This window comes from Gopherus evgoodei, chromosome 14 (assembly GCF_007399415.2).
Source record: "Gopherus evgoodei ecotype Sinaloan lineage chromosome 14, rGopEvg1_v1.p, whole genome shotgun sequence".
Taxonomy (NCBI): domain Eukaryota; kingdom Metazoa; phylum Chordata; order Testudines; family Testudinidae; genus Gopherus; species Gopherus evgoodei.
In genome coordinates, this window is record NC_044335.1 from 17,718,961 (window position 1) to 17,738,640 (window position 19,680).

A 19,680-nucleotide genomic window follows, 5' to 3' on the forward strand; every position below is an offset into this window, starting at 1 on the left:
AGTGGCTCTAGCCAACGGGATGGTTACAAGGCTGCTGGCGGCCTAAATTACACTGATGCTCTCAGTGCTCTACAACAGTGGTTCTACAACACAGAGGTCTTCAGGGGGTGCACATCAACTCATCTAGGTATTTGCTTTGTTTTACAACAGGCTACATAAAAAGCACTAGCAAAGTCAGTACAACCTAAAATTTCATACTATGACTTTATGCAGCTCTAATATACTATACACTGAAATGTAAGTACAGTATTTATATTCCAATCGATTTATTTTATAATTATATGGTAACAAGGAGAAAGCAATTTGTCAGTAACAGGGGTTGTGACACTTTTGTATTTTTATGTCTGATTTTGTAAAGCAAGTAGTTAAGTGAGGTGAAACTTGGGGGTACACAAGACAAATCCGACTCCTGAAAGGGGTACAGTAGTCCAGAAAGGTTGAGAGCCACTACTCTACAATCTGGAAAATCTTCATTTGCAGCTGAACGTTAAAAGGATGCGTTTTCAACAACCGCTAAATGTGAACGCCCTGTACTGGCAGACTGTCATTCTTTTGCTCAAGTGCCCAAATTAAATTTAATACAACAAGAGAAAGGTCTGAGTTGCCAAAACTGACCACATTGGTTTCTGTGGGATTCTTAAATGTTTAGCATGTAAATGGCCAGCTGCTAGATATGGGCTTGAATCAGAACCTTGGATCTGAACTATCCCAAACTTGGATGGAGTTGAGATCAAAAGAGCAGCTTTGGCCTCTATGTAATACAAGAAGCTAAACCAAAACCACAGAGCCAAACACCCCCAAACATTGGGCAAGTTCCAATCCAGGTTGTAATTTTACAGCTCAAGCCCATCTCTCCTAGCTGCCTCACGTTAAATCACATGCATCGTTGACTTGAAAGCCATGAAAAATCTCTCATCTGAAAGCAGCAGTGTTGCTAAGGGGCTGCGTGGAATGTTCATAAAAATACACCGTCAGCATCTTTACTGCATGTTGGGAAAATCTCCATGCAGCTGCCAAATCAGAAACATTGATCATTCAGAATAAGGAAACTGCAAATGCCTAAAAATCATCTACTCCACATAATGGAATAAGGGCAAGTAAAAGAAGCTGCTTCTCTGCAGTAATACTTGAGCCATGAGTCTTTTAAGCTGAAGCTAAGAATAGAAATAAAAGTGTGTCCTAGCAGCACATCAGCAAAACAGACCTTGGAGTTTTATACCTATTCTTAGATGTGCAAGTGTAATAGGCGAATGGTGCACATGAATAAGCTTTCTTCCTTCTGTCCATATGGACTGTCAAGGCTTTCCTTCCCAAAATGATGGAGATGGACCATGGTCACATTGTGACGATAGCAGGATCCTTGGGCCTCTTTGCAACAGCTTGTATGGCGAGCAGTAGCTATGGATCACCAAAGTGTGTGCTTTCCTTTTACCCCTCCTCCCCCCTGGCCGCTGGTGCTGCAGGCCCCCCCAGATTCAATCAGGGGTATTTATGGTATAAGTCATGAAAAGGTCAAGTACTGTCATTTTTTGTTTCTTGCCCATGACCTGTCCATGACTTTTACTACAAAACACCCGTGATTAAATCGTAGCCTTACTTTTCCGTTGTAATTAATTTCATGGGTGTTCCTCCCCACCAACTGCAGTTGATAAAACAGAAGGCATCACTCGGGAGGAATGTAGGTTAGTGGCCCAAGCACGGCACTCCTGAGTTCTAATACCACCTCTGACACTGATTCTGGGAGGCCTTGGGCAAGCTACTTAATCCTTTCCAGCCTCAGTTTCCTTACAGCTAAAAGGCAAAAAGTAATCATTACCTCCATCACAGGCATGTGGGAAGTGCTATGTCAGTATGGAGTTTCTTGTGGATTTCTAGATGTATGGTCCTGTATTCTCAAATCTCAGCACCTCATTTTTCCCCTTCTTTAAGATGGAGATAATGTGTATCTACCTTTAAAGCACTTTGGAACAGTCGGAATGAAATGCAAATGTTATAACCTAAGGCACTCAAATCCCATTGAAATTTAGTAGCATTTGGGCACCAAGCTTTATTGGTCTCCTTTGAAAAGCTCAGCCATAGTTTGCTGCATTGTTTTCCTGAGAAGGGGATGACCTTTGTTAAAGAGCTGGCATGCATATGAAAATTCAATGTCAGCAACTGTCAGCTTTGGCAAGCACCCCAATTATTTCCCCAGGATGTTTAAATGTGTGTGTTGTGGAGGACAGTCTATTATCCATATTAAAAACGTGGAGGGGGGGTTATTGAGAGATCCACTTATCAGAATAGCTTATTGGTGCTAAAACCTCTAAACAGGTTCTCAGGTTCTGAGGAGGGGGCAAGTCCAATGAGAGAAAAAATTACCTGGAATGTACAGTAAAAATACGATATTAAATGCTAATAGAAAGGCTGTCAGAAGCAATCTGATAGCCCAAACAAGGTAAAGGACGGAAAATGAGGTCCTTGAAATTAAGAAAAACCAACAGGTGATTTTCCTTCATTATGGGGTTTTTATGCATCCGTTTTAAGTGCAATGACAATATTTATTAGGCATCTGCGGAGTGTTACAGGAGCAGTATTAATGCAGAGGCTGGATTTTAAAAAGCTAGAACGATGGTGTAAATGCACCTCACTTCTCAGGTCTGCACTGACCTGATTTGTATGGGGAAGTGAGGCTCACAACTGTGCACACTTTTTGCAAGCAAAACTGCATGTCTAAGCACTATGAAAACCTGGCTCTGAGTTGGATCCAAGCCAATGGAAAGACTCCCATTGGGTTTTAGATCACATCCTTAGTTCACTGGCACCTGCAGTTTATCAGCAGGCATTGCTAGTAAAAGGCATTTATCCAGGGGCAAAGTAAAGACATTATCCTGGATCAAAGAGATGAAGGAGATTATAGAACAATATGGTGAATCAGAAAGGAGTTTAAATCTGAGGTAAAAAGGAAAAATGGTTTGAGCAGAGCCTAACTCACTGAAACATGAGACAGCTTCCTTGTGTCCCATTTACTTGGGACCATCATTTGGCTCAGAATATTGTTACCTCTTTTTGACCTGAGTAGCGAGCCAAAGCTCAGGCCCAGAGGATGTTCCAGCTGTGAGCAGAAATTGATGTTGGAGTCTGGTACTTTCTTTGATGCTTTTTAAAAAATAATAATCAAGGAGTGTATAAAGTCCTGTTGCTCCTAACACAAGAGGAACCAAAAAACGGGATAGCTTCTTTGTTTACAGCCTCAAGCTTCTTTATCCAGCACCAGACCCAGAAGTCCCCTCTCTAGTTTCTTCCAGGGTCATACACCATGCTTGTCCAGGCTCTCGCTCTCTCCCAGTATGTCTTGCTTCAGTTCCTGTGCTTCAGTCTCTCTATGCGTTCTCAGTTTCTGTCTGCACTTCAGTTTGTCCCACCCACTCATGTTTAAACATTACCCAGTTAACCCCCTGCCATCCACAGCTGCCAGCTTCCTCCTTTCCCAAGGGGGCTCAACCCCTGCCCAGTCCCAGGCCCCACCCCTACTCCACCTCTTCCCCCAAGCTCCAGCCCTGCCTCTTCTGGCCCAGTTCCACCTCTCCGCCTGAGCACACCACATCCCCGCTCCTCCCCTCAGCACCTCCTGCATGCTGCAGAAGAGCTGATTGCAGTGGGCAGGAGGTGCTGGGAGGGAGGAGGAGCAGCTGATTGGTAGGGCCGCAAGTGGATAGGAGGCACTGCGGAGAATTGGGGGGAGCTGGCTGCAGGTGGGTGCTAAGCACCCACTAATTTCCCATATGGTGGTAGTTTTGGGGCAGACTCCATTATGCCTTGTTTTAGGTGGGGCCTCTTAGCTGTTTCTTAAAGCTATTTTAAGGGTGCATCGCACTCATCACAGTTTCTATAAGGTTTTTACCCAACCCATACCAATATTGAAAGGTGGCATGTGGAAAACTAAGCAGGTCACAAGAGTCTCCATTTTCAGCATGTGTTCAAGGGAATGTTTTGGTTCAATGAGCAAACGTACTCTGTGCAGAGAAGCCAGCCAGCTCCAGCACTCCAGCAGCTAAGCTAGCAATTGCCATCTAATACCTAGGAGTGTTTCCAGGAGGAACAAGCCTCTTCCCCCACCTATCACTAGCCAAAGCCTCTCATTTTCTGCAGGATTACTGTGCGAGCAAGTTCGCAGCAGCTGGATTCCATGAAGCTCTTAGCCATCAGCTGAAAGCCAAGCAAATCAATGGAGTGAAGACTACCCTGGTGTGCCCCTATCTTGCAGGCATGTTCACTGGATGTAGAATCAGGTAAAACCATTTACATTCAATTCATTCGCAGACATATCACACCTGTCCAGCTGCAACCAGGGTCAGTTCCTGTTAGGGAACCTGAAAGAACATCTCCAGTTGACTTTGTAGACAACTAGAATCAGCAGACACCCCCCAACGTTTAGCCTTGCAGCAACTCTGCCCTGTTTCAACCGCTCAGATAATGGAGCAATTAAACTCTCCTTTAATTAGCCTAGCATACTTGTCCCTTAATATTACTGAATCATAGCAGTTTCGATCACTAGTGTAGAACACTGACGCTTTTTTTAAGAAAGGGCAGACAGCAAAATCAGAAGGTAAAGCTGGCATCTCTTGATAAAAGTAAAGAGAACTTGTAAAATCCTTACCTTTCTCTGAGGGGTGGTTGCAAATGTAAGCGTAGATGAGAAGAATCAGGCTAGAAATGGATCGTCTAGAACAGGCCTGCACAACTCGTAAAGCGGCGAGGGCCACATTACTCCAAAGAAAACAGCTGAGGGCCGAAACCCCCTGGCCCGCGGAAACAGCCCCCAGCACCGCCTGGCTCCGTGGAAACACCCCGCCCCAGCGCCACTCGGCCCTGCGGAAACAAACCCTCCTTCCTCAGCGCCGCCCCACCAAAACAGCTGTGGGCCAAAAAGGAAGGTGCGGGGGGGGGGTGATACTTTAGGAATTTTTCAATTAAATCAAACCATTAAAAAACATTTTTTTATGAATCACGGAAAAATGAAAAATACCTGTTCCATTGAAAGAAAACATTTGTGCTTTTCATAATTACCTTGCAGCCACGAGGAGTCCTGAGCCCTTTAAATCCCAGCCCCAGCCCAGCCACCGGAGCCGCGGCTGGGATTCCTGCGGGCAGCCCAGAGCCCTTTCAAGCCCTGGAAGCCCATGTCCCACTGGGGAGGGGTCCAGCAGCATGCCTGAAAGCCCCACCCCTGCAGCTCTGATTGGGCAGGACTCAGCCACCCGCACTGCTGGCTCCTGCCAGCTGGTAGGCACACCACTGGGAGCTGCCCCAGGAAGTGCTGCCACGCCAGCCCTGGGACTTTGGCGGTGATGGTGAGCGAGTGCGTTTTTTCCTGTGTGCGCGGGATTTAGAATCCTCCCGCGGGCTGCACAGTGAGCCTCCACAGGCCGCATGTTGTACAGGCCTGGTCTAGAATGATTGGACATGACTAAGAAACCAGGGGGAATTGTAGCAAACTTTGGCAATTCCAAATTGCAGGAGCTGTCAGTACTCACATGTTCCCTCATTAACAAAACACTTCAAACTAGAACGAACCTACTGGATAAGGATACACTAGCATGAAAATAAAGAGTTCCTTCCTGTAAGAGAGGGAGGAACCCTATACCGAAATAGATTTCTTCATTTTTAAGATCAGATCCACATTATAGCACAGGAGGAGCAGACAGGATGCCCTTCTTGTATTACTGACTCTACCACTTTGAGATCTTGGACAAGTCACTTAGCTTCAAGTTTACTTAGTTGCACAATCACAGGAGCATTAATTGCAAAGCACCTGGAGGCCCCTGGATGCAAAGTGCTAATTCTGTGCAAAGATTTTTTATTAATGAAGTAGCCTGTATAGAATTTGCAAAGAATGCAAGATTTTCTGACCAGGGGATTGGGCCTGAATATCGCAGGATGAGAATAAAAAATTCCAAGTGATGAAACACTACAGGGTATACAGTATTCCCCCCCTCCCCCCGAAGTAATGTCATAAGCCAAAAGGTGACATACCTTAAGTGTGTTTTGCAGGGTTGGGGCTGGAGGCTGGCCTTCCCTCTCCAGCCATGCTCACATATAACTGAATTTTAATGCTGAGCTCCCAGTTCATCTGTCCAAAGAGGACAAGCTCCTAGTAGACCAGAACTCAACTAATGTGGAGATATTCAAAACGAACTACAGCCTGGGTACGAGAACCTCACGTATGGCTTGTCTGCAAAACAAGTGCTATAGTGGTACAGGTGCAGCTAAGCCACTGTCGTGTAAGACACTTGTTACCACGATGGAAGGTTTTTTTCCGTTGCTGGAGTAAATCCACTATCTCAAGATGCAGTAGCTAGGGTGATGGAAGAATTCTTCTATCGACCTAGTGGTGTCTATGCCGGGGTTTAGGGCAGCTTAATTCCATCTCATGGGTCACTTGCAGGTTTAAAGTAGTGTAAATGGTGACTTCTCTGTAACCTGAAGTCTTTAAACCATGATTTGAGGACTTCAGTAACTCAGCCAGAAGTTAGGGGTCTATTTCAGGAGTGTTCTGTGGCCTGCCATGTGCAGGAGGTCAGACTAGATGATCACAATGGTCCCTTCTGACCTTAAAGTCTATGAATCTATCTCAGGGGAGTGAATTCTCACCCCCCTGAGCGACATAGCTAGGTCAATCTAAGTTTCAGGTGTAGACCAGACCTCAGATAGTAAACCTGTATTCATGACTATGGAGCACTACTCTCAAATGTGCACTGTGCTTAATGTTGGTCATTAAATTAAAACTAAACTGACTTTGGATAAACAGCTTATAAAAGGACCAGATTCAGCTTGCAGCACAATTCCATTAAAAAAAAAATCAATGACATTGCAATTGAGAGAGTTGCAATCAACTCCTGCATTTGGCCCAGTTTGTCAAGGTGTATCACTTTAGGTAAATCAGGCAACTGTCTCTCTTGCCTGAATGAAGCCAGACTCCCAGAACAGTGCAGATTTGGTCTGCAGAAGCAATGCTTCATTAAAAAAAAAGAGATCACATGACATTGTTCTATTTGAGTCAGCACCTACAACACTTTGAATGGAACTAGCATTATTACACAAATTTAAAGACGCACTAAAAATGACAGTTACCTTTGATGTTAGCATAATATAAAGAACTCCACAATTATTGCTAGTAATCCTCACCAGGAGCCAGAATTGTTTAAATTCATTTAAATCAAGAGAACCTGATGTTGTACATCACCAACAAGGGTGATATCTGAGCTAATGCATTGTTATCCGGCATACTGGGGGAATGAGAGTGCCAGTTAGTGAAAAATTCTAGTTAATTAAGAGTTATACTTACCAATGGAATACCAATTTTCAATGAATTAGAATACAATAAAATGAATAAATAGTGTACAGGTACTCACCAATCCAGTAGTCGTACTGCACTGCAGAGTGGTTGGTTTCTTATGACCCTACATATCACTATGGGCAGCGCATGGCATACACCCAGATCACTAAAAATACACTTAACATAATTTAATCTTTGGTGATTCAGAAGGCACTTCAGGATCTTGCAGTGCCTCAGTCACCATCATCAATCCTCATCGTAGATGTAGGTGTGTAGGAGATTGGGCTGAATCTGTAATGATTCTGATACACCCTGGAAGTGGCTTTTTTGAATAAACCCCCTGATATCAGCTTGTGCCTCTTTTGCATAAAAATAGAGTGCAGAATGTGCAATTGCATAATCTCCTGGGCAGTATTACTAGATTGAAGATTTGTATTGGGAGAGATCAGAAATGCCAGTTAACAGAGCTTTCCGGTTGATAAAGTGCAGGATAATAGCTTTTACTGTAATTAGAACAGGTTGACAGGTGTTTATGAACACCGTGGTTTATGAACTCCCCTGGATTTACCTAATATGGTTTAAAAGGAAAGGTTGACACTTTTCCTTTATGCAGTGGTGGTTTCAGAAGGGTTATACAGAATCTAATTTTCCCCAAATTACTGATTATTTCTTTCTCAATGAAACATTTACCAATTGTTTTTCTAGGTGAGAGCTGGATGCTCTTCCCTCTCCATTAAAACCAGATGACTGTGTGAAGACAGCAATGAAAGGAATACTGAATAATCAGCCCATAATATGTATCCCTAGAATAATGTACTTTGCAGTAGTTTTAAAACAGTAAGTATTTCCACTCAGGGAATTGCAGCTATGTTAATTCATTTTGATGGTACTGTTTCAAGATGCAGTTAAAAGTGAAATAACTGGCTGTAGTGTTATCTGACTATCCCAAAAGGGCTAGAACATTCAGATTTAATAGAAAAGCGTATCAGAAGGTTCTTGGCCTCAACATAGGGCCAGGGTCTGCTACTTCAGAAACCATGTTCTTCCTGCTGCAAAAAGATTGTTTTAAATATGCAAGACACAGCACCTACATCTTATGTTTGAAACAGCAAAGACAATGGAGGTAAGATACACTGTCAAAGGCTTCTTCAGATTGTCAGCTACATTACATTTAATGTTCAACATATCTATTAGCAATTTGTGGAATATGACCTGAGATCTGACAGGGAGAAGATGGATTGTTTAACACTGTTATAGCTTTTACATTTCTAATCTTCTAAATTTTTAATATATTAGAATAGTATTAGTAACATACAAGATTTTTTCTTTCGATGGAGAAGGTAGCATAGATATCCTCTCACGTAAGTTTTGTTCACTTTTTAATACATTTAGATTTAATCCACAGATTCAATCAAGGCCCTAAAAATTAAATGAATAATGATTTGAGAAAATTAACATCTTTTCCTAATTACTGAAACTTTATTTCCAGCCTCCTTCCATGGGATGTTCCAGTTCTTGTTCACAAGTTTTTGGGTATTGATAAGTGCATGCATCCATTCATTAGACAAAGGGAAGCGAAACGCCATCTCATAGCAAAAGGAAGATGAAGATTGGTACTTGCATGGATTTATTAACAGCTTCTGGAACACTTTCTTAATCTAAACTCAACTGGGAAAACCTGGTGAATAAACTCACTTCAATGTAGAAGCACTTAAGGTAGCATCTTATATTGATCCATACTTTATCTTTTGGTCTATGTCTACAGGCTTTCAGGAGAATTCTGATGACACCAAGCATTTATGTAATAGCTACTACACACAAGGGGAGGGCTAGATGAAGGATATAAATACATGCATTAGCACTTGATGCTTAGTTTCTTCACGGCACATAGGTGCTTCTGAAAATCCCATCCTTTAGTCTTTATGCATTAGAGCAGGAAGAGATCAGGTCTTTGACTTTGCTCCACAAGCTGGAGTACTATTTTGACCCAAAGTCCCAGGAGATAGCAAGGAGATGAGGAGAATAAGTCTTTCCAGGATTTTTTTTTAAATTTATTATTTTCTAGACTTCTTGGCCACCACATTATAAAGAGGGGGAGAGGTCATGTATTTTCAAACATGCTTCTCTTAGCTGCTTTTGGATGGGAAGTTTTATGCTGTATCTTCTCAGCTGGGGAATATGACTAGAGGGCATCGAAAAAAATCCCCTCATGGAGCTGGATGACTTTTTTTGAATTTTAAAAGTTATGAGAAACAGGAAAATTTCAAAAAAATGATTTCCCCCCACCCTGTTTTTCATCAGCTGTATCCCCTTGGTTGTGGGGATATTCCATTAAAATGCTGGGAGAATCTTACAGGATGGCTTCTTGAATGCCCATTTTAGGACTTTATAGGAATACCTTAGTCTAATTGGGACCCAAGGTCCTTGTCAGTTAAAGCTAGGTGTCTGATAAATACATGCTATGCACATGCTTGTTTTGTGATGTGGATAGATGCTGTGCTAGGGGAAGATCCTCCCATCTCCAAGACAGTCCCTTTCCCTGGGAACAGACTAGACAATTCTATTTTAGTTGCTGCCTGGACAGACACTTCACAGATGGGACATTTGTTTACATGCTCCACACCCTGCTGCTTGAGACAGGGAGAGCTGACAGTTCCAGACATCACTGGTCTGCTCTGAAGTTTGGAGGAAGGGACTCTAAAGCTGCTCCCATCCCGGTAGGATTTGTGCCTAAAGGCAATGGCTGAAGAGGAAGTGCTTGCCTCAGCTCGAGGCAGACCACTTGGTGACAAGAAGAGGAGACGTGGTTGAGCAGATAGATCATCTCAGTTCCACTGCACAGGAGGCAAACCAGTGCTGCGGATACGAGTATGAAACACAAATGCCATTTATAAATGTTAGAAGACTCAGTGTGAAGCTTGCGTTAAGAGTGTGTGTTGATTTCGGTGCTGAAAGCTGGCATAAATTGAACTCTCTCACCCACCTCACAGGGATGTTGTGAGGATTGGTGTCTATACAGTACTAAGAACATGTAAAGTGCTATATAAATGCTATTACTACTATGTGAGAGAAAGCAAAGACTGAAAAGAAAGATCACTGTCTCAACTGCTGTTAGTGTAATTGTTAAGAGTCTGATTGGTAGAACAGGACTAGATATTTTAAATGTTAGATTTTCCTTACACTCAGTCAAGATTTGAAAGGCAAACTCAGTACAATAGAATCTGTTATGAACACCAACGTTCAGATCTGACCAGTCAGCACACACTTCATTTGGAACCAGAAGTACCCAATCAGGCAGCAGCAGAGACGAAAAAAGCAAACACAGTACAGTGCTGTGTTAAACGTAAGCTACTAAAAAAATAAAGGGAAAGCAGCATTTTTTTTCTGCATAGTAAAGTTTCAAAGCTGTATGAAGTCAATGTTCGGCTGTAAACTTTTGAAAGAACTACCATAAGGTTTTGTTCAGAGTTACACACATTTCAGAGTTATGAGCAACCTTCATTCCTGCGATGTTTGTAACTCGGAGGTTCTACTGTATGACTAAATTGAATGACTTTTTGGTCTGCAAAGCTTATCCCCTTGTTGAACGTTTGTTAGGTTCTGGGACACTGATATTGTTATAGTCAGGAACCCTAAACTTAGACAAAAAGATAAACCCAGGAAGATTATCCATTTGCTAGACTGTTTGATTAATGAGAGCAGTAAAGGCTCCTGGACTGGTTCGACTGTTTGTCAAAATCTCCCATTGCGTGAAAAAATTACTAAAACCAATTAAGCCAAGAGTCTGATTCAAAGGCATGTTTTTAGAACTTTAAATCTTGCAGTCTGCTTATATGAGGCTTATTAGCCAAAATAAGACTTACCAGAATTATAGACTTGCAGTGGGATTTTGACTTCAGTGGGTGGAGTTTGGCCAGTGGTGAACACTGTACATTTTAGTCACATCCACGCACGTTTTTAGAGATCTAAGAGGATCAAAGCAATAGGAGTTTAGCATAGAGAAAAGTCAGTGGAAGTGTTGCCTAGTGGATACTGGACAGGGATTCAGAAAACTTGGGTTCTATTTTCAGGTCTGCTACTAGCCTGCTGGGTGATGTTGGACAAGTCACTTCACCGCCAAGTACCTCAGTTTCACCATCTGTAAAATGGGGATAATGATATGGCTTCCTTCGTAAAGCATTTTGAGATCTCCTAATGGAAAATACTATATAAGAGCTAGGTATTTATTATACACTTGTCCTATCCTACTCTGCATCAAGAGTAGGCTAAATAGACATAAAACCCAAGCAATAACAAAGCAGCTCAAGTGAGTACAGCTCCAGGTGAAAAAAATAAAATGCTCTCCGTTTGCACATTCTTGGCCCCACCTACCACCCACCTCCCCAATAATTTGATCTCCTCTTATCTGGCTTTGACTACAGGCTACTTGGGCCAGGGATCTTATCCTGTGTCTAATGTACCACATACAACTATGGTGCAAGTGCCTCTAGGAAGGCATTAGGTATTTGATAGTATAGACATTTTATATTTTTATGCAGTTTTGTTAAAAGTTCATGTGTTAAAAGTTCACTGTAATACCTCAACAGCTACACAAGCCAAGACAGCCAGAACTGTAGGCTGCCCTGTTCAGATTAGTGAGAAGAGAGTTAACCAACTACATAGTAGAGACTTATGCTGACCACCTGCACCATCATTCAGGTTTTCCATTATAAACGATTTTCCAGGGAATTTCTAAGTTTGGTTGTAAGAATTTGCAATACAGAGTCTCAGCCTAGCAAGTCTTTTTTTTTAATTTTTAAATTTACAGCATTTTAGTTCTACAAATGTAAAAAAACTTTACAATGCTTTTTGCACTTATAATGATCAAAAACAACTTTGATTTAATAAAAATTTGGTAAGGAGTTAGTATGGCCCAATTGCTTAATAACGTGAACAAAATAAGGTTTAATATGGCCGAGACATTTAACTTTGAATAAACAGCATGTGCAGTAACTGCTTTTCAGAAGAACATTTACTTCACATACTGCATGTAGATATTTAGGAAGAGCTGCTACAGGTTACCAGTTAAATATACATTTACGGTAATTCACATCCAAATGTTACATTGTTGTGTGTCAGTCTATGGTGCCAATTCTTGCTGCTAGAGGGAAGGTTTGGGGTGTTTAAGTAGTACCCCCAAACAATTACTCTGTGCAAAGCTAAGATTATGACACAAATTACAAGCAAGCAAGAAAACTTAAAAGTAGAGATCGAAGTATTGATATCATTTCAACCTGCTATGCCATGTTGCTTTTCAAAATCATGTTATAATTTTGTAAGACTCCCATTAATGTATTTAAGCTAGACATTGTGGCACCAAAGACAGAATGTACCCATATTACTTTTGAATTTTCTTGACCTAGCCAGTTTGTCAACCTCCACATTACTAAAAAGTAGTTATTTATAGGTTATTGATTAACCATTGTACAGTTACTTCATAGTTTTACATTACAGCCCGTACTATATCACAAGCATTACAAATCCTATCAAAAAGGAGCCCCAGTAATGGCATTCAAGAATAAATTAACCAAAATTCTTTTAGTATTACCATTTATTTGAGACAAACACTACGTTTTACTTACATTCCATGGGGAGAAAAAATTCCAGCGTAAACAATGAACTGAAGCAGTACTTAACTTGCAAGGCTATCGTGCTTTACCTGGACCATATGCAAAAAACTTATTGCACACAGAATTGTGTGCAATAACACAACATCAAAAGCAACACAGTTTATATATAAACATAGGTAATTTTTTTCAGCCCTACATGGAGATGTAATTAAACAGTATAAAGCACTCAAGGAAAATCAATCTGCAGTTTTATATGCACTACACTGAGATCATATCCTGTAATGTAGTGAGTTGTGTGCCACTATATATATGTATGTATACACACACACATATATATACATACACATACACAAACACACAATCTTTAAAAGATAGATCAGAGATTATTTAAACTCCTGTTGCATTCGAGTCCCCCCCATCCCCCTCAAGAAAACTAGAAATTAACCAAAAATCAAAGTTTAAAATTCCTAAAATGTTTAATTCATACAACTGTTGGAGAATTAAGTTAAGTTTGCCAAAGTCTTTGACTTTTTTTATTTTATTTTTTTTCAATTGAGGGCACACAATTTGTTTCCAATGAAACTTTGCTATTTCAATAAAAACAAAATAACCACATACATGGATATGATCTTCCCAAGTTAGTTCACAGATAACATCAGTCTCAGGAGACAAAGTTTCTAAACTGTGCTATTGTTCTAGATACAATTAAGAAACTTTTAAATGAAAAATTTATAGTGTCATTTCAATCAAAACAGTATAATGAAACTAAAAATTTATCACTTTGAAGAAAAAGCAACGGTTATGATTTAGATACTACAGTAGGTTGGAAAGACTGTAGCACTCTAAAACAGTTAGGTTACATTAATAGGAAGCATTTGATTTTCTCTGGTGCTTTCAGTTTGGGTCCAGTCAAAAGCCTTTTCAGGCAGTGCTGTCCAGTGTTTGTCCCAAAGTGTTTGAGTTAGCCGGTTTGAGGAGAGGGTCACTTTCCATTTCTTGTTTCACACATCTAGAAATGAGAAACACCATGTTACTCAGAGGATCCTCCTATAATGCTGTTTTCACTAATATTAACTGTCTCTACAGAGGATGTTATATTCACACAAAAAAATAATTCACATGAACTAACAGGGAGCCATAATGTTTTTTTCTAAATTGATAGAAAGTGTGCTGCCAGTGCCACAATTTAATTAGCTCAAACTTCTTGCAAAAGAACGTTACTTTGATCAGCAAAGGAAATTCATTTACAGTTCCATAAGGGTGACAATTTACATGACAGTAAGCTGGCTAACCTGGATATTCTGTTTATGGTTACATATTCAGAAGACTTTCTGAAAAAAGGAACTACTAAACATTTGTTAAAGCAAGTGGGTAAGAGTAATTGATTCATGGTGCAAAAGACCAAAAGAGACAGATGATCTAGTTAGACTACCTGTATATATCACGAGCCATGACATTTCACCCAATTACCCCATATTGAGCCCAATAAATTTTCTTTGGCCTGTCATAAAAATGTCCAAGCTTAGTCATAAAACTTGCTCTCTCGCCCTTACCAAGATGATATAGTTTGATATTTTAACTTTCCTGGCCAAAAAAACCAAAGGCCAACCAACCATACAACATTTTATTTGCCTGAGGTAAGACTGCCCTTAAAAGCTCAAAGCTGCTTTTACTTTACTGCAAGGGAAAAATATTGGCCAGAATTAATTTCTTCCACTCACACAGACATTGGTCCATTTCCTTGTCGTGGCATCTCTGTACTTTGTTGGTCCAACTCAGACAGCAACTTTAAAATGTTCAGTGCAGCCTAAAGAAAAGAGACAGCATTAGTGTTTTTAATGTGTCATTTCTTTTAGTTCATTTGGGGGAAAACAGGACTAAAAGCCAACCTGAATTTGGGTATCAAAGTAAAGCCAAGTCTAATTGTTTTCCTCTAGTGTAGTTAGTAGTGAGGAAGGATGAAAGTTTCAACTTCTAAAATCATCTTGTAGCACTATATAGTAGCGGGATGCTGTGGCTTTGGATTTCCTACTGCATTTGTTCTTGGGGGATGGGACAATGGATCCAACAGTGCCAAACATGACCACCACCACCGGCCTGCTACTCATGTCATTAAAGAGGTTATTACCAATTATTTATTTCTAATCATATTGACACTTGGCACAGATGGTTAAAATGAACAGAATTAGAAAATGCTTTGCGGGAAAAGTGAGCTACTAAGTTACATTTGGATGAAAATATGGATACAAGTATAGGTACAGTGTGATTACTATTTAATAGACTATGCGTATTTTGTCACTATGACAAACAGGTCATCTTCTGGGCTGAACTGAAAAGGATTTTACAGTAATTTGATTAGGATCAGACTTGGACTATTCTCGTTTTTTAAACCATTGTTTTTTGGTTTAATATTAACCTTAAAGGTTAGTTATGTCATATGCATAAATTAAAGAAATATATGAACATGTGCAAGAGACATACAATTATTTCATAAGGCTGGTCTCAAGGTTTCTTCCCCAAATTTACAGTTTTTCCTGTAACAACTGTTTTATGCCTAATCTTATACACATTCTTTGAACAAGATGGGTAAATATCTACGAATACTTCAAAGTGAGGACATAAATCAGGTTAAAAAAGAAATCTCTAGAAAAATTTAAGAGATTATAAAATCACTATATAGAATCCAAGTATAAAGAAATATAATTTAAATCACACAAAAATATATTTTAAGAGTTAAAAAGCTGCCATGCTAACAGTCTGAGGCTGTCAGTTAGAACACAATTCACCACTGAACAGCCCAGGAATGAAAAACTTTTTCAAAGTTGTAATGGACTAGATGCATGTTACCAACAATATAAGCACTTTTCAGACTGGTACAAAGACGAGGTCTCTCCCTCAAAGTTTACAGTCTAGGAGACTCATCCTTTTGTAAGGAACCATTGTTCAAAACCATTGTTAAAGATCTCCTTTTAAAACTGAATAGATTTGAGTGTGTTTTGTGCTATCTAATGGGAACGACATTGCTTCCATCTTGGTTTACTTCCTAGCAGGAAGTCTAGCCTGAAGAATTATAATAGAATCAGATATAAGTGTATTTCAGTTCCCAATGAGAAAATACCGATAGGCATTTATGTTCTGAAAGTTCACTGTATACATTTTCTTTATTAAATGATCATGTAAGCTAACTAACCATAGCAAGATAAGAAAGCAAGTACATTTTTATAGGCCAAAATGGTGAGCATGTATTTAGCATTTTAAATGTCAATTCTACACCTGAAGTACATTATCAGTATAGTGTAAATCAATTTAAGTGCTTCTGAGGCTTGCAACATGTCACACAAAAATTAGCCAGACAATTACACAGCACAGATACTTGGCTGTGAAATGACAATCAATTGCACCCCTTGCTCAATGCAGACCAAAGAAGACAGTATATCAGTGATAGTCATCATACCATATCATGGCAAGATTCGACATCCTTTCCAATTCCATGGCTGATCAGTGGTGGCTGAGAGGAACAGTTTATAAGAGATACAAACTCGTTCTTGTTATTTTTTGGAAAGTCTTTGTATTCCACCTAAGGAAAAAGAAAAATGCTTCAGTTATTCTCAATGAACTGTGAAAAGAGTAAATGTATTCCAGTCACTATGTAGTATCTGCCTTCACCATGAAACCATATTCACTCTAACTGAGCAATGATTCTTATAAAAGTTAGTAAAATCACTTATTCTGAAACCTAACTTTGAACCTGTAATAGTTCCTGAACACGTATAAGAGCTCCTAGATGAAAGGTGCTGTATAAAGTTATTACTGCTGTCTTTATTCCAACCATGGATACTTGCCATTTTAAATTCTTCATAATATAATTTATCCATGAAATTCTTTGTGTATTACTGCAATGCAGTAACTGAAATGTAAATTCCGATTAAAGAGAATATGGAAGATGAATAATTTGTAGCCTACAGCAAGTGTCAAAGTACCCAGGGCTTTTTCAGAAACTAAAATTTGGATCAGCCAATATTGGTTGGCTGTATATTCTCACATTAAGGAAACACTTTACAAAATGGAACTTAATTCCATTTCTTAAAAATAGACTTCGTAGTAGCACACAGTTAAGGTAGAACATGCATCATAGTAGCACTCAATTAAGGTAGAAGATGCATCAAAGAAATGCATATTTCATATACTAAAACCTTAAAATTCAAAAGGTTTTCCAGCTGAAGAGAAATATTAATAGGAAGCTGAGGGCAACTTAAGTACTCAAAATCAGAAGCAATTCGCAGAGAGTATTTTATTAAATAATGGTCTAATCTAGTAGGGCAAACCCTATGTAATATTTTTCCAGATATACCTCAGATTGAACATTTACCTGGATTCCCTGAACACTGGAAAGATAGTCCAATTGTTCAGAGGGCCTAGTGAGTGGTCCGTGGGGTACGTGGCCTGATGAGTTGTTATTCTTCAATATGGTCTCAGCAGTAGGAGATGTACCACCATATAACAGCTCTCTAGCAATCATGGCTGTTACTGTAGCCTTGGCAGGATTAGGGGCTGCCCTGTTGAACTCTTTGGTGTGGTGTCCTTGATTGGCTCCTACAGCTTGTGCAACCTCTGGGACCATGGGAAGAATTCCAGCAGGAAGCTGCTGATGGCTGAGATAAGGCATCCTAAACTCCTCATCTTTATTACCTGAAGAGACAGAGGTACACATTAAATAGATTCTAGCCATTTATAAAGGAGCCTTGTCAGCATGCATATAACAATTTATAAATCTCTAAACATCTACAAGTTTTTGTTGTATTCCAAAAGTAGTCACACTTACTGAGCTTGATTCATCCCCACTGTTTAAGAAGGGTGGAGCTGCACCCCAGGTAGTATTTGCAATGCTGTGTTGAATGAATTATTCAATGCAATGGCTGTTCCTGCCAAAGGTGCCCCTTTATCCCTAAGTGCCCTGACCACAGCCTCTCCAGTGGGGCGATCTTGCATTGCTGCAGCTAGACTCCAGGTGGCCTTTGACATCAGGGTCTCTTATTTTACTATGTTACTTGAATCACAGTAGCAGCATAGGGAACCACACAATGACCAGACTTCACTGTGCTAAGCACTGTACAGGCAGTAAAAAGAATCCTGGATCAAGACAGCTTACAGTCTAGGTTATGACAAGACACAGCAGGTTGAGGAGAACATGAGGAGGAACACAAGGTTTGTAAGCAAGAGTGTCATACAATAAGCAGGAGTCACAGCTCACCGCCTGCCTAACTGTTGTCAACCAATAGTTATTTGTAGGCACCATGGCAGAAGTTAGATTTAAGAAGAGATTTCAAAGAGGATAAGGTAGTGATCTTTTGCAGGAGTTCAGTCCCCCTATCCCCTGACAGAGGCCAATATGGAGTACCATGGGAGAATGTGAGGAGGTGTATCTGAAGGGTAGGTACAGTGACAGATCAAAGGCAGGGGCCAGCATCCTGGCAGAACAGATAAATTAGGTAGGGCAAGACTACAGGATGAACAGTAGAAATGGATGAGGGAAGGGGTGACAAAGTCAGAGCACAAGCCACGAAAATGATCTTGGAAGCAAATGAGGTTTCATAGCTGGAAGATGGATGTTACTTGGGGCAGAATCAAGCCCCTCTATTAATAAACTTTAAGGACTAATGCACATAAATCCATGCTCATTCATCTGAGACCTCACTAGCAGAACCAGAACCATTTGCAATAAGGCAGCTCCTTAAAGAAGGCTCATCTAGTACTCCATACACACAGCAGACTAAGTGCAGCAATCAAATCAAGAAACAAACATGTCTTGCAAACATACACCTATAATAAAATAAAGGACCAAATTAATTTCAATAATTTCACTTACTAGCTGAAGTTTCTTCAGTGCCTGGTTCAAAGAAGGTTACTTTTCTTCCATCACCTGGTTTCTTTACTGGCGTCTAAAAAAACCCAAAACACCAATAACTTTTCCTTAAAGATTTCAAGATCTAAGTGATTCAATTGTCACAAAACTTTAGAAAAAGGATTCTAGTTGCATACCCAGAACTTAATCTTTACATAACCATGCAAGAACAAAATAAATTAAGTGAATCATACACACACTAGGTAGGCAAGACTACATTTAGTCTATGAGTAAGTACCACTGAAAATCATTGTAGCTCAGAACTGGATACTCTGGGTTGGTACTGTTAAACTGAGTGGGCTAAAGTGAATCTAGTCTGAAGATAATAAAGCTTCGTCTGAATCTTTAAAGCTGACTGCACAGCCATAAGAGAGTTGCCTGGGATTACTATGCCTTCTCAAATGGAAATATTATGGTACTGTATCAATTGTAACTGAAAGGATTTGTTAAAAAGCTATCCATTAATTCATGGTTTCAAATTAAGCCAAGTTTTGACCCTGCCCATTTTACAAATCTTGGAAGAGTTCACCACTCCCACCCAAGACATCAAATGCCAAAGTTGTTTGTGTAGGGCCTACATGCAAACAGCTTACTGAAGCACAGCCAGTTAAATGAACATTAGTTATCACTAAGGCTACATTTATGTCACAGAGGTCATGGAATCTAATTTCCAAAGGCCTCCGTGACATTTTCTGCTTCAGCCCCTGGGGTTGCGGGACTGGAGCTGGCAGTCAGTGGGGCCCCTGCAGGTTTTCAGCAACAGGTGACAGCCGCCTCAGGGTGCCCTCCTTGGGGTTCCAGCAACCAGGGACAGCCTTGCGGGGGGGGGGGGGGGGGGGAGAGGAGAGGAG

General features: G+C 40.3%; 1 protein-coding gene and 1 pseudogene across 7 annotated transcripts in view; one reads left to right on the top strand and one right to left on the bottom strand.

The window, feature by feature from the left end:
* The first annotated feature begins 673 nt into the window (after nucleotides 1–673).
* Nucleotides 674–9,273, top strand: LOC115635204 (annotated as a pseudogene).
* Nucleotides 9,274–12,084: 2,811 nt separating this feature from the next.
* Nucleotides 12,085–19,680, bottom strand: part of STAU1 (staufen double-stranded RNA binding protein 1) — a 54,000-nt gene continuing 46,404 nt past the window's right edge. For all 7 annotated transcript variants that reach the window (XM_030532981.1, XM_030532980.1, XM_030532979.1 and 4 more), the window contains 5 exons: nucleotides 18,794–18,866; nucleotides 17,297–17,616; nucleotides 16,382–16,504; nucleotides 14,649–14,734; nucleotides 12,085–13,936 (listed from right to left, as the gene is read on the bottom strand). In XM_030532981.1, the coding sequence (XP_030388841.1) occupies nucleotides 13,849–13,936; nucleotides 14,649–14,734; nucleotides 16,382–16,504; nucleotides 17,297–17,616; nucleotides 18,794–18,866 (690 nt within the window). In that variant the 3' untranslated portion in view covers nucleotides 12,085–13,848. The remainder of the gene's footprint in view (nucleotides 13,937–14,648; nucleotides 14,735–16,381; nucleotides 16,505–17,296; nucleotides 17,617–18,793; nucleotides 18,867–19,680) is intronic.